At 39.1% G+C, this 15,090-nt stretch overlaps 1 protein-coding gene across 1 annotated transcript in view; it reads left to right on the top strand.

Moving 5' to 3' along the window:
• The window catches only part of LOC137432158 (epidermal growth factor receptor kinase substrate 8), a 68,656-nt gene that overhangs the window by 52,857 nt on the left and 709 nt on the right, over positions 1-15,090 (top strand). Inside the window, exons 7-8 of the mRNA XM_078783939.1 lie at positions 3,156-3,235; positions 4,878-5,017. Of these exons, the coding sequence (XP_078640065.1) occupies positions 3,156-3,235; positions 4,878-5,017 (220 nt within the window). The remainder of the gene's footprint in view (positions 1-3,155; positions 3,236-4,877; positions 5,018-15,090) is intronic.

Raw genomic sequence — 15,090 nt, forward strand, 5'->3', positions numbered from 1 at the left:
TCATCACCCCTTTCGGCCTCTTCGAGTTCCTGAGAATGCCTTTCGGGTTGAAGAATGCGGCCCAGGCATTCCAACGGCTTATGGACAGCGTCTTGCGCGACTTACCTTTCCTCTTCGTCTACCTGGACGACATCCTAGTCGCGAGCGCGTCCCGGGAGGAGCACCTGCTCCACCTCCGCATGCTTTTAGAACGCCTGGGCCAGCATGGCCTAATCATCAACCCCGCAGAGTGCCGTTTCGGCGTCGCCATCATCGACTTCTTGGGGCACCGCATCACCAGGCACGGGGCCGTTCCTTTACCGGCCAAGGTGGAGGCGGTCAGGGATTTCCCTCGCCCCCGCACGATCAAGGGGCTCCAGGAATTCCTGGGCATGGTAAATTTTTACCACCGCTTCGTGCCCCACGTCGCCCAGCTCCTGCGCCCCCTGCACGAGGCCCTCCGGGGCAAGCCGGGCAAAGGTGACGTCGCCTGCTCGGAGCCGATGGCCGCGGCGTTTGCGGGCGCAAAGCTGGCCCTGGCCAACGCCACCATGCTGGCGCACCCGGCGCCCGATGCACCGATCGCCCTCACCACCGACGCGTCGGACTACGCGGTGGGCGCGGTGCACGAGCAGTGGGTGCGTGGTGCTTGGCAGCCGCTGGCGTTTTTTAGCCGGCAGCTTTGCCCGCACGAACACCGCTATAGCAACTTCGACCGCGAGCTGCTAGGGCTCCACCTGGCGGTCCGACACTTCCGCCATCTGCTCGAGGGCCGCACGTTCACGGCTTTCGTCGACCACAAGCCCCTTGTGTTTGCGATGGCCAAGGTGGCTGAACCATGGTCGGCACGGCAGCAGCGTCACCTCTCCGCCGTGTCCGAGTACACGATGGACATCCGTCACGTGGCGGGTAAAGACAACCCAGTGGCGGATTGCCTTTCCCGTTCGTCGTGCACGCGGTCCACCTCGGGATCGACTATATCCGGATGGCAGAGGACCAGTCTGCCGACCCTGGCGTCCAGGCCTTGCGGACCGCCGTCACGGGCCTCCACGTCACTGAGGTGCCGTTCGACGCCGCAGGCGCGGCCCTCCTATGCGACGTCTCCCTCGGCCGGCCTCGCCCCATCGTGCCCGCTGGCTGGCGGCGCCCAGTTTTCGACGCCATCCACGGCCTGTCCCACCCGGGCACGAAGGCATCCCAGAAGCTCGTCGTGGCGAAGTTCGTCTGGCATGGCCTCAGGAAGGACGTCCGCGACTGGGCCAGGACGTGCCTCGCATGCCAGCACGCAAAGGTCCACCGCCACACCCAGGCCCTGTTGGCCCCATTTACAGTGCCCGAGCGTCGGTTCGACCACTTTCACGTCGACTTGGTGGGACCTCTGCCCCCCTCACGAGGGTTCACACACCTCCTCACCATGGTGGACCGCACCACACGGTGGCCGGAGGCCGTGCCATTGGCGGCGATGTCTGCGGCTGATGTGGCGCACACCTTCATCGCCACTTGGGTTGCCCGGTTCGGTGCCCCCTCGGACATCTCGTCCGACCGCGGCCCCCAGTTCACATCGGAGCTCTGGGACGCGGTGGCGCAAGGGCTCGGTGTCAAACTACACCGCACCACGGCCTACCACCCCCAGGCCAATGGCCTGTGCGAGCGCTTTCATCGCTCAATGAAGGCCGCGCTCCGGGCCAGCCTCCGCGACGGCAGCTGGGCCGACAGGCTCCCTGGGTCCTGCTGGGCCTCAGGACGGCGCCCAAGGACGACCTGCGCGCGTCCTCGGCGGAGCTGGTCTTCGGGCAACCACTGCGGGTACCGGGCGAATTTATCCCCGACTCCACGGCTCCTTGGTCCGCGGCGCAACAGCGCTCCACCCTGCAGGAGACCTGACCAGACCGCCCGGAGGTTCGCCCCGGTGCTGACGGCACACCACAGTTGCCTGTCTTCCCACGTCGCCCCGGAGCTTCGCACGGCGGAGTACGTCTTCGTCCGGCACGACGCCCACCAGGCACCGCTACGGCCCCCGTACGACGGGCCCTTCCGCGTGCTGGAGACCGGGGACAAATATTTCACCATCGACATCGGCGGTGCCCTGGATCGTGTCTCCGTGGACCGCCTCAAGCCGGCCCACCTCTATCTGGACCACCCCCCGCAAGCAGCTCTGCCTCCGCGTTGAGGCCGCCCCCCGGCGGTCAGACCCCCGGCACCCCCCAGCCCCGCCGTCCCGCTAACCCCCAGCCCTGCACGCATCGCCAGGGGACATTTCGGCCGGGTCATCCGGCTTCCCCGCAAACTCACCCTTCAGGTGCGCGGGAATTCTGGGGGGGCGCGTGTGGCGGACACAAGGGACAAGAATTCAGCGCACCAGCCGGTGGCGCGAACGTCCAGGCGGGGAGCTGTAATGCATGCCCCGCCTATCGGCCACGCCCGGGGGCAAGGCGTGGCCTCGGGACATATATGCGGACTCTAAGCTCGAGCCCGCGCAGTGCTGAAGTGCGAGCTTTGAATAAAGACTCTTTGTTGTACCAACGCGTTGTGGCCTACCTCTCTGGCAATCGAGTAGTGTGTGCGCGGCACCACAATACTATACTAATAGTAATACTATACTAATTACTAATACTACTAATTATACTATACTAATTAATACTAATACTATAGTATGTCTTACTTATATATCTTACTATATATATATCATTGCTTCTTCTTCTTCCTGATCGGCATCACACTTAACTCACAAACGTGAGCCACATTCTCTCTGAAACGTGAGCCACTCCCCTTCCTCTCCTGCCTCCCCCCTCCTCTCCCCTTCCCCCCTCCTCTCCCCTTCCCCCTCCCCCCTCTCCCCACCGTTCCCCTCTCCTTCACCCCCTCCCCTCCCTTTCCCCCCTCGTCTCCCCCCTCCCCTCCCCCTCCACTCCCCTTTAAGATATAAATTCTCTGTAAAAGAGCTCCCACTTCTGACTGCTCCCCTCCCCTTTTCTCCTCCCCCCCTTTCCTCCCCTCCCCCCCCGTCCCCCTCCTCTCCCCTCCTCCTCCCCCCCCCCCCCGTTCCCCTCTCCTCTCCTCCCCCGCCCGGCAACCCCGGGTACCTCTGCTAGTTTATATAATTTCACACATGGCCACCCATATTATAGGCCTGTAGTGTGCCCTGCATACTGTACTTGTTTTGTGTCAATTCTCAGGCAGAAACTGTACGGAACAGCATTGAAAATGCTATAACGGGATTCAAGAATGGAAACACTTGTGAGAGAGAGAAGCTCAGGTATTGCAACAATGTGGGTAAAGATGTCTATAAGATCTTCCTTGGAAATAAACGTAATGGAATATTATACAGTTTGAGCACTTGGGCATCATCTCCATATCATCTGAAATGTTCACACTTTGACATCACTCTTCCATCCACTTACATTACTTTCCTCGAGCATGCTAAACTCCATTTCAATAACTGTGAATTTGAATATCTGATCAATTCCATTTTCTTTGTCCTATGCTAAATATACCAGACTCGGTGGGGTAATGGTTAGAGCATCTGATCGGAGTCTGTCTGGAAGGTCCCCTGTCATGTGACCAGATCCTCAGCTCTGATTGGTGGACGTTTGTGAGGGACATCCATACAATGGACGGACAGCCAAATGCTGTTCCAGACGTCATTGCCCTACGGGCTACACTGTAAAAATATGCCTGCAAAACCATGTGACCGATAACGTCACCATTTTTTTTTCTCGAGTAATTTATACCAAGATCAAGCTCAAGAAATTTCACACTAATCGGATCAAGCGTTCTACTTGTCGATTTATGACGTCAGGATGAAGGCACCTATGACATCATCATTAACATATGTTATTCCCCATGGAAAGTCGTTTGCAATGGGCCAACTTTCATTTTTTTCCATGGGGTGGTTTCGGAGATATATATGCGCAAACTTTTTCGTTTTTTCCAAGATGGTGTCAATACCACGTGACCTATGACGTCATAATCATCATTCGCCTGACATCTCGTATCCCTCATACACTCGACAAGTACAAAACTTCATCCTATGAAGATGAAATTTCTTGAGCATAATATAGGAATAAATTAGTTTTGAAAAATAATGATGATGACGTCATCGGTCACGTGGTTCGGCCGCTATATTTGTTTTAACACAAAGCCTTAAAAACCACTGAAAACACATCCTGGTGAGGGTTTGCAATCTCTGATTGCTCCTTCTTGTTTGTTCCTCGTGTTTCATTGATCAAATTTTGATCCTTGTCCTTCAGGAAGTAAGCCTGATGTTGTCTTAATGGTTAAGGCGGCTCGCTTAGAATCTCACGGTCTTGAGTTAGAGCCCCTGTCATGCCATCTTACTATAATTCACCAAATATCTGTCCGTCTGTCTGTCCGTCCGTCCCTTCCCAGGTACCGCAAAAACGGCTGAACCGACCGCAGCAAAATTTGGGTGGGCAATCCTGGGACCCCCTGGAGTAAAATAGGCTATATTGTTTTCCAATTTCAGCTTTGGTCTCCAGCATTTTCAGGTTTGGACTCCCGCCTAACGTTATTGTCCCGGGTACCGCAAAAACGGCTGCACCGGTCGCAACGATACACCTCCATGCCCTGGGATTCCCAAGGGTGACCCCACGAGTTGAATTAATACCATTTGGCTTAATACTTGGCCTGTCATCCTTCCGAGGCCGGCAAAATGAGAGGCGGCTTACTGGGATGAATTCCTGACTAGTCGAGGAAACTGTTGCTGCAGCCATATGCATCTGAAGATGCAAAAAAGAGTGGTCTTCTTCTTCTTCCTTCCTTCAGGAAATATAAAACCCCTTCCATGAGCAAATGCCAACCAATGATAAATATGCCTATAACAACAGAGAATAATTTTAGTTTATATCCCCAACAGCCTGCATCTTTCTTCTCAACAGGCCCATACCGTTCAAGCCTGAACACGACTCGAGTCTCCCTTCATCAACATCTTCCTTGGACTCCCGCCCACCTGTTACCATAACCCAAATGGATGTGCAGAAGAAGGTGGCATTATGGAATATCTTTGCTTCGGAACAAGGTGTATGTGCTTGTGTGAACCTGTGCTCATGTTTTGCTGTTTTTTGGGGGGTTATTTGGGTTTTTTTGCTGTTATGATTTATGTTTAGCATTGTTATGATATTATGAATTAAGATTCCCATTTTGCTGTTTTTTGGGGGGTTATTTGGGTTTTTTTGCTGTTATGATTTATGTTTAGCATTGTTATGATATTATGAATTAAGATTCCCATTTTGCTGTTTTTTGGGGGGTTATTTGGGTTTTTTTGCTGTTATGATTTATGTTTAGCATTGTTATGATATTATGAATTAAGATTCCCATTTTGCTGTTTTTTGGGGGGTTATTTGGGTTTTTTTGCTGTTATGATTTATGTTATGCAACCTTCACATACACGGATTATTCTTACGAGTCCTTACGGATCGCCAACTCGTAGTCAATCGCAAGCATCCGTAAATAACTCGCTGGTATCCGTAGATAACTCGTCACAACTCGCAACAACTTTTGACATGTCAAAAATCATCTTCCGTTATTTACGGATGCTTGCGATTAACTACGAGTTGGCGATCCGTAAGGACTCGTAAGAATAATCCGTGTATGTGAAGGCACCCTAAAGCATTGTTCTGATATTATGAATTAAGATTCCCATTTTGCTGTTTTTTGGGGGGTTATTTGGGGTTTTTTTGCTGTTATGATTTATGTTTAGCATTGTTCTGATATTATGAATTAAGATTCCCATTTTGCTGTTTTTTGGGGGGTTATTTGGGGTTTTTTGCTGTTATGATTTATGTTTAGCATTGTTATGGTATTATGAATTAAGATTCCCATTTTGCTGTTTTTTGGGGGGTTATTTGGTTTTTTTTGCTGTTATGATTGATGTTTAGCATTATCATATTATGAATTAAGATTCCCATTTTTCTGTTTTTTAGGGGGTAATTTTGGTTTTTTTGCTGTTATGATTTATGTTAAGCATTGTTCTGATATTATTAATTAAGATTCCCATTTTGCTGTTTTTTGGGGGGTTATTTGGGGTTTTTTGCTGTTATGATTTATGTTAAGCATTGTTATGATATTATGAATTAATATTCCCATTTTGCTGTTTTTTGGGGGGGTTATTTGGGTTTTTTTGCTGTTATGATTTATGTTAAGCATTGTTATGATATTATGAATTAAGGTTCCCATTTTGCTGTTTTTTGGGGGGTTATTTGGATTTTTTTGCTGTTATGATTTATGTTTAGCATTGTTCTGATATTATTAATTAAGATTCCCATTTTACTGTTTTTTGGGGGGTTATTTGGGGTTTTTTGCTGTTATGATTTATGTTAAGCATTGTTATGATATTATGAATTAATATTCCCATTTTGCTGTTTTTTGGGGGGGTTATTTGGGTTTTTTTGCTGTTATGATTGATGTTAAGCATTGTTATGATATTATGAATTAAGGTTCCCATTTTGCTGTTTTTTGGGGGGTTATTTGGATTTTTTTGCTGTTATGATTTATGTTTAGCATTGTTATGGTATTATGAATTAAGATTCCCATTTTGCTGTTTTTTGGGGGGTTATTTGGGTTTTTTTGCTGTTATGATTGATGTTTAGCATTATCATATTATGAATTAAGATTCCCATTTTTCTGTTTTTTGGGGGGTAATTTTGGTTTTTTTGCTGTTATTATTTATGTTAAGCATTGTTCTGATATTATTAATTAAGATTCCCATTTTGCTGTTTTTTGGGTGGTTATTTGGGGTTTTTTGCTGTCATGATTTATGTTAAGCATTGTTATGATATTATGAATTAAGGTTCCCATTTTGCTGTTTTTTGGGGGGTTATTTGGATTTTTTTGCTGTCATGATTTGTGTTAAGCATTATGATATTATGAATTAATATTCCCATTTTGCTGTTTTTTGGGGGGGTTATTTGGGTTTTTTTGCTGTTATGATTTATGTTAAGCATTGTTATGGTATTATGAATTAAGATTCCCATTTTGCTGTTTTTTGGGGGGTTATTTGGATTTTTTTGCTGTCATGATTTGTGTTAAGCATTATGATATTATGAATTAAGATTCCCATTTTGCTGTTTTTTGGGTGGTTATTTGGGGTTTTTTGCTGTTATGATTTATGTTAAGCATTGTTATGATATTATGAATTAATATTCCCATTTTGCTGTTTTTTGGGGGGGTTATTTGGGTTTTTTTGCTGTTATGATTTATGTTAAGCATTGTTATGATATTATGAATTAAGGTTCCCATTTTGCTGTTTTTTAGGGGGTTATTTGGGTTTTTTTTGCTGTGATGATTTATGTTTCGCATTGTTCTGATATTATGAATTAAGATTCCCATTTTGCTGTTTTTTGGGGGGTTATTTGGTTTTTTTTTTGCTGTGATGATTTATGTTTAGCATTGTTATGATATTATGAATTAGGATTCCCATTTTGCTGTTTTTCGGGGGGTTATTTGTTTTTTTTATGCTGTTATGATTGATGTTTAGCATTGTTGTGATATTATGAATTAAGGTTCCCATTTTGCTGTTTTTTGGGGGGGTTATTTGGATTTTTTTGCTGTTATCATTTATGTTAAGCATTGTTATGATATTGTGAATTAAGGTTCCCATTTTGCTGTTTTTTGGGGGGTTATTTGGGTTTTTTTTTGCTGTGATGATTTATGTTTAGCATTGTTATGATATTATGAATTAGGATTCCCATTTTGCTGTTTTTTGGGGGGTTATTTGGATTTTTTTGCTGTTATCATTTATGTTAAGCATTGTTATGATATTGTGAATTAAGGTTCCCATTTTGCTGTTTTTTGGGGGGTTATTTGGATGTTTTTGCTGTTATGATTGATGTTTAGCATTGTTATGGTATTATGAATTAAGATTCCCATTTTGCTGTTTTTTGGGGGGTTATTTGGGTTTTTTTGCTGTTATGATTTATGTTAAGCATTGTTATGATATTATGAATTAAGATTCCCATTTTGCTGTTTTTTTGGGGGGGGTTATTTGTTTTTTTTTTGCTGTTATGATTGATGTTTAGCATTGTTATGATATTATGAATTAAGATTCCCATTTTGCTGTTTTTCGGGGGGTTATTTGGGTTTTTTTTGCTGTTTTGATTTATGTTTAGCATTGTTATGGTATTATGAATTAAGATTCCCATTTTGCTGTTTTTTGGGGGGTTATTTTGGTTTTTTGCTGTTATGATTTATGTTAAGCATTGTTATGATATTATGAATTAGGATTCCCATTTTGCTGTTTTTCGGGGGGTTATTTGGGTTTTTTTGCTGTTATGATTTATGTCAAGCATTGTTATGATATTATGAATTAAGATTCCCATTTTGCTGTTTTTCGGGGGTTATTTGGGGTTTTTTGCTGTTATGATTTACGTTAAGCATTGTTATTATATTATGAATTAAGAATCCCACTTTGCTGTCTTTTGGGGGGTTATTTGGGTTTTTTTGCTGTTATGATTTATGTCGAGCATTGTTATGATATTATGAATTAAGATTCCCATTTTGCTGTTTTTCGGGGGGTTATTTGGGTTTTTTTGCTGTTATGATTTATGTTTGGTGTTGTTATGATATTATGAATTAAGATTCCCATTTTGCTGTTTTTGGGGGGTTATTTGGGGTTTTTTTGCTGTTATGATTTTTATTTAGCAATGTTATGACATTATGAATTAAGGTTCCCATTTTGCTGTTGTTTGGGGGGTTATTTGGGTTTTTTGCTGTTATCATTTTTGTTTACCATTGTTATGATATTATGAATTAAGATTCCCATTTTGCTGTTTTTGGGGGGTTATTTGGGGGTTTTTTGCGGGTTTTTTGCAGTTATGATTTTTATTTAGCAATGTTATGATATTATGAATTAAGATTCCCATTTTGCTGTTGTTTGGGGGGTTATTTGGGTTTTTTGCTGTTATCATTTTTGTTTACCATTGTTATGATATTATGAATTAAGGTTCCCATTTTGCTGTTTTTTGGGGGTTATTTGGTTTTTTTTCTGTTATGATTTTCGTTTAGCATTGTTATGAAATTATGAATTAAGATTCCCATTTTGCTGTTTTTGGGGGGTTATTTAGTTTTTTTTGCTGTTATGATTTATGTTTAGCATTGTTGTGATATTATGAATGAAGATTCTCATTTTGCTGTTTTTGGGGGCTTATTTGGGTTTTTTCTGTTATGATTTTTGTTTAGCATTGTTATGAAATTATGAATTAAGATTCCCATTTTGCTGTTTTTTGGGGGTTATTTGTTTTTTTTTGCTGTTATGATTTATGTTTAGCATTATTGTGATATTATGAATGAAGATTCCCATTTTGCTGTTTTTGGGGGGTTATTTGGGTTTTTTTGCTTTTATGATTTTTGTTTCGCATTGTTATGATATTATGAATGAAGATTCCCATTTTACTGTTTTTGGGGAGTTATTTGTGTTTTTTTGCTGTTATGATTGATGTTTAGCATTGTCATGATATTATGAATGAAGATTCCCATTTCGCTGTTTTTTGGGGGGTTATTTGGGTTTTTTTGCTGTTATGATTTTTGTTGAGCATTGTTATGATATTATGAATTAAGATTCACATTTTGCTGTTTTTGGGGGGTTATTTGGGTTTTTTTGCTGTTATGATTTTTGTTGAGCATTGTTATGATATTATGAATTAAGATTCCCATTTTGCTGTTTTTGGGGGGTTATTTGGGTTTTTTTGCTGTTATGATTTATGTTAAGCATTGTTATGATACTATGAATTAAGGTTCCCATTTTGTTGTTTTTTGGGGGGTATTTGGGTTTTTTTGCTGTCATGATTTGTGTTAAGCATTGTTATGATATTATGAATTAAGATTCCCATTTTGCTGTTTTTGGGGGGTTATTTGGGTTTTTTTGCTGTTATGATTTATGTTAAGCATTGTTATGATATTGTGAATTAAGGTTCCCATTTTGCTGTTTTTTGGGGGGTTATTTGGATGTTTTTGCTGTTATGATTGATGTTTAGCATTGTTATGGTATTATAAATTAAGATTCCCATTTTGCTGTTTTTTGGGGGGTTATTTGGGTTTTTTTGCTGTTATGATTTATGTTAAGCATTGTTATGATATTATGAATTAAGATTCCCATTTTGCTGTTTTTATGGGGGGGGTTATTTGTTTTTTTTTGCTGTTATGATTGATGTTTAGCATTGTTATGATATTATGAATTAAGATTCCCATTTTGCTGTTTTTCGGGGGGTTATTTGGGTTTTTTTTGCTGTTATGATTTATGTTTAGCATTGCTATGGTATTATGAATTAAGATTCCCATTTTGCTGTTTTTTGGGGGGTTATTTTGGTATTTTGCTGTTATGATTTATGTTAAGCATTGTTATGATATTATGAATTAGGATTCCCATTTTGCTGTTTTTCGGGGGGTTATTTGGGTTTTTTTGCTGTTATGATTTATGTCAAGCATTGTTATGATATTATGAATTAAGATTCCCATTTTGCTGTTTTTCGGGGGTTATTTGGGGTTTTTTGCTGTTATGATTTACGTTAAGCATTGTTATTATATTATGAATTAAGAATCCCACTTTGCTGTCTTTTGGGGGGTTATTTGGGTTTTTTTGCTGTTATGATTTATGTCGAGCATTGTTATGATATTATGAATTAAGATTCCCATTTTGCTGTTTTTCAGGGGGTTATTTGGGTTTTTTTGCTGTTATGATTTATGTTTGGTGTTGTTATGATATTATGAATTAAGATTCCCATTTTGCTGTTTTTGGGGGGTTATTTGGGGTTTTTTTGCTGTTATGATTTTTATTTAGCAATGTTATGATATTATGAATTAAGATTCCCATTTTGCTGTTGTTTGGGGGGTTATTTGGGTTTTTTGCTGTTATCATTTTTGTTTACCATTGTTATGATATTATGAATTAAGATTCCCATTTTGCTGTTTTTGGGGGGTTATTTGGGGGTTTTTTGCTGTTATGATTTTTATTTAGCAATGTTATGATATTATGAATTAAGATTCCCATTTTGCTGTTGTTTGGGGGGTTATTTGGGTTTTTTGCTGTTATCATTTTTGTTTACCATTGTTATGATATTATGAATTAAGATTCCCATTTTGCTGTTTTTTGGGGGTTATTTGGTTTTTTTTCTGTTATGATTTTCGTTTAGCATTGTTATGAAATTATGAATTAAGATTCCCATTTTGCTGTTTTTGGGGGGTTATTTAGTTTTTTTTGCTGTTATGATTTATGTTTAGCATTGTTGTGATATTATGAATGAAGATTCTCATTTTGCTGTTTTTGGGGGCTTATTTGGGTTTTTTCTGTTATGATTTTTGTTTAGCATTGTTATGAAATTATGAATTAAGATTCCCATTTTGCTGTTTTTTGGGGGTTATTTGGTTTTTTTTGCTGTTCTGATTTATGTTTAGCATTATTGTGATATTATGAATGAAGATTCCCATTTTGCTGTTTTTGGGGGGTTATTTGGGTTTTTTTGCTTTTATGATTTTTGTTTCGCATTGTTATGATATTATGAATTAAGATTCCCATTTTGCTGTTTTTGGGGGGTTATTTGTTTTTTTTTGCTGTTATGATTTATGTTAAGCATTGTTATGATATTATGAATTAGGATTCCCATTTTGCTGTTTTTCGGGGGGTTATTTGGGTTTTTTTGCTGTTATGATTTATGTCAAGCATTGTTATGATATTATGAATTAAGATTCCCATTTTGCTGTTTTTCGGGGGTTATTTGGGGTTTTTTGCTGTTATGATTTACGTTAAGCATTGTTATTATATTATGAATTAAGAATCCCACTTTGCTGTCTTTTGGGGGGTTATTTGGGTTTTTTTGCTGTTATGATTTATGTCGAGCATTGTTATGATATTATGAATTAAGATTCCCATTTTGCTGTTTTTCGGGGGGTTATTTGGGTTTTTTTGCTGTTATGATTTATGTTTGGTGTTGTTATGATATTATGAATTAAGATTCCCATTTTGCTGTTTTTGGGGGGTTATTTGGGGTTTTTTTGCTGTTATGATTTTTATTTAGCAATGTTATGATATTATGAATTAAGGTTCCCATTTTGCTGTTGTTTGGGGGGTTATTTGGGTTTTTTGCTGTTATCATTTTTGTTTACCATTGTTATGATATTATGAATTAAGATTCCCATTTTGCTGTTTTTGGGGGGTTATTTGGGGTTTTTTTGCTGTTATGATTTTTATTTAGCAATGTTATGATATTATGAATTAAGATTCCCATTTTGCTGTTGTTTGGGGGGTTATTTGGGTTTTTTGCTGTTATCATTTTTGTTTACCATTGTTATGATATTATGAATTAAGGTTCCCATTTTGCTGTTTTTTGGGGGTTATTTGGTTTTTTTTCTGTTATGATTTTCGTTTAGCATTGTTATGAAATTATGAATTAAGATTCCCATTTTGCTGTTTTTGGGGGGTTATTTAGTTTTTTTTGCTGTTATGATTTATGTTTAGCATTGTTGTGATATTATGAATGAAGATTCTCATTTTGCTGTTTTTGGGGGCTTATTTGGGTTTTTTCTGTTATGATTTTTGTTTAGCATTGTTATGAAATTATGAATTAAGATTCCCATTTTGCTGTTTTTTGGGGGTTATTTGTTTTTTTTTGCTGTTATGATTTATGTTTAGCATTGTCATGATATTATGAATGAAGATTCCCATTTTACTGTTTTTGGGGAGTTATTTGTGTTTTTTTGCTGTTATGATTGATGTTTAGCATTGTCATGATATTATGAATGAAGATTCCCATTTCGCTGTTTTTTGGGGGGTTATTTGGGTTTTTTTGCTGTTATGATTTTTGTTGAGCATTGTTATGATATTATGAATTAAGATTCACATTTTGCTGTTTTTGGGGGGTTATTTGGGTTTTTTTGCTGTTATGATTTTTGTTGAGCATTGTTATGATATTATGAATTAAGATTCCCATTTTGCTGTTTTTGGGGGGTTATTTGGGTTTTTTTGCTGTTATGATTTATGTTAAGCATTGTTATGATACTATGAATTAAGGTTCCCATTTTGTTGTTTTTTGGGGGGTATTTGGGTTTTTTTGCTGTCATGATTTGTGTTAAGCATTGTTATGATATTATGAATTAAGATTCCCATTTTGCTGTTTTTGGGGGGTTATTTGGGTTTTTTTGCTGTTATGATTTATGTTAAGCATTGTTATGATATTGTGAATTAAGGTTCCCATTTTGCTGTTTTTTGGGGGGTTATTTGGATGTTTTTGCTGTTATGATTGATGTTTAGCATTGTTATGGTATTATGAATTAAGATTCCCATTTTGCTGTTTTTTGGGGGGTTATTTGGGTTTTTTTGCTGTTATGATTTATGTTAAGCATTGTTATGATATTATGAATTAAGATTCCCATTTTGCTGTTTTTATGGGGGGGGGGGGGTTTATTTGTTTTTTTTTGCTGTTATGATTGATGTTTAGCATTGTTATGATATTATGAATTAAGATTCCCATTTTGCTGTTTTTCGGGGGGTTATTTGGTGTTTTTTTGCTGTTATGATTTATGTTTAGCATTGCTATGGTATTATGAATTAAGATTCCCATTTTGCTGTTTTTTGGGGGGTTATTTTGGTTTTTTGCTGTTATGATTTATGTTAAGCATTGTTATGATATTATGAATTAGGATTCCCATTTTGCTGTTTTTCGGGGGGTTATTTGGGTTTTTTTGCTGTTATGATTTATGTCAAGCATTGTTATGATATTATGAATTAAGATTCCCATTTTGCTGTTTTTCGGGGGTTATTTGGGGTTTTTTGCTGTTATGATTTACGTTAAGCATTGTTATTATATTATGAATTAAGAATCCCACTTTGCTGTCTTTTGGGGGGTTATTTGGGTTTTTTTGCTGTTATGATTTATGTCGAGCATTGTTATGATATTATGAATTAAGATTCCCATTTTGCTGTTTTTCAGGGGGTTATTTGGGTTTTTTTGCTGTTATGATTTATGTTTGGTGTTGTTATGATATTATGAATTAAGATTCCCATTTTGCTGTTTTTGGGGGGTTATTTGGGGTTTTTTTGCTGTTATGATTTTTATTTAGCAATGTTATGATATTATGAATTAAGATTCCCATTTTGCTGTTGTTTGGGGGGTTATTTGGGTTTTTTGCTGTTATCATTTTTGTTTACCATTGTTATGATATTATGAATTAAGATTCCCATTTTGCTGTTTTTGGGGGGTTATTTGGGGGTTTTTTGCTGTTATGATTTTTATTTAGCAATGTTATGATATTATGAATTAAGATTCCCATTTTGCTGTTGTTTGGGGGGTTATTTGGGTTTTTTGCTGTTATCATTTTTGTTTACCATTGTTATGATATTATGAATTAAGATTCCCATTTTGCTGTTTTTTGGGGGTTATTTGGTTTTTTTTCTGTTATGATTTTCGTTTAGCATTGTTATGAAATTATGAATTAAGATTCCCATTTTGCTGTTTTTGGGGGGTTATTTAGTTTTTTTTGCTGTTATGATTTATGTTTAGCATTGTTGTGATATTATGAATGAAGATTCTCATTTTGCTGTTTTTGGGGGCTTATTTGGGTTTTTTCTGTTATGATTTTTGTTTAGCATTGTTATGAAATTATGAATTAAGATTCCCATTTTGCTGTTTTTTGGGGGTTATTTGGTTTTTTTTGCTGTTCTGATTTATGTTTAGCATTATTGTGATATTATGAATGAAGATTCCCATTTTGCTGTTTTTGGGGGGTTATTTGGGTTTTTTTGCTTTTATGATTTTTGTTTCGCATTGTTATGATATTATGAATGAAGATTCCCATTTTACTGTTTTTGGGGAGTTATTTGTGTTTTTTTGCTGTTATGATTGATGTTTAGCATTGTCATGATATTATGAATGAAGATTCCCATTTCGCTGTTTTTTGGGGGGTTATTTGGGTTTTTTTGCTGTTATGATTTTTGTTGAGCATTGTTATGATATTATGAATTAAGATTCCCATTTTGCTGTTTTTGGGGGGTTATTTGGGTTTTTTTGCTGTTATGATTTTTGTTGAGCATTGTTATGATACTATGAATTAAGATTCCCATTTTGCTGTTTTTGGGGGGTTATTTGGGTTTTTTTGCTGTTATGA

Source organism: Myxine glutinosa, chromosome 8 (genome assembly GCF_964187855.1).
Source record: "Myxine glutinosa chromosome 8, kmMyxGlut1.1, whole genome shotgun sequence".
NCBI classification, from domain to species: domain Eukaryota; kingdom Metazoa; phylum Chordata; class Myxini; order Myxiniformes; family Myxinidae; genus Myxine; species Myxine glutinosa.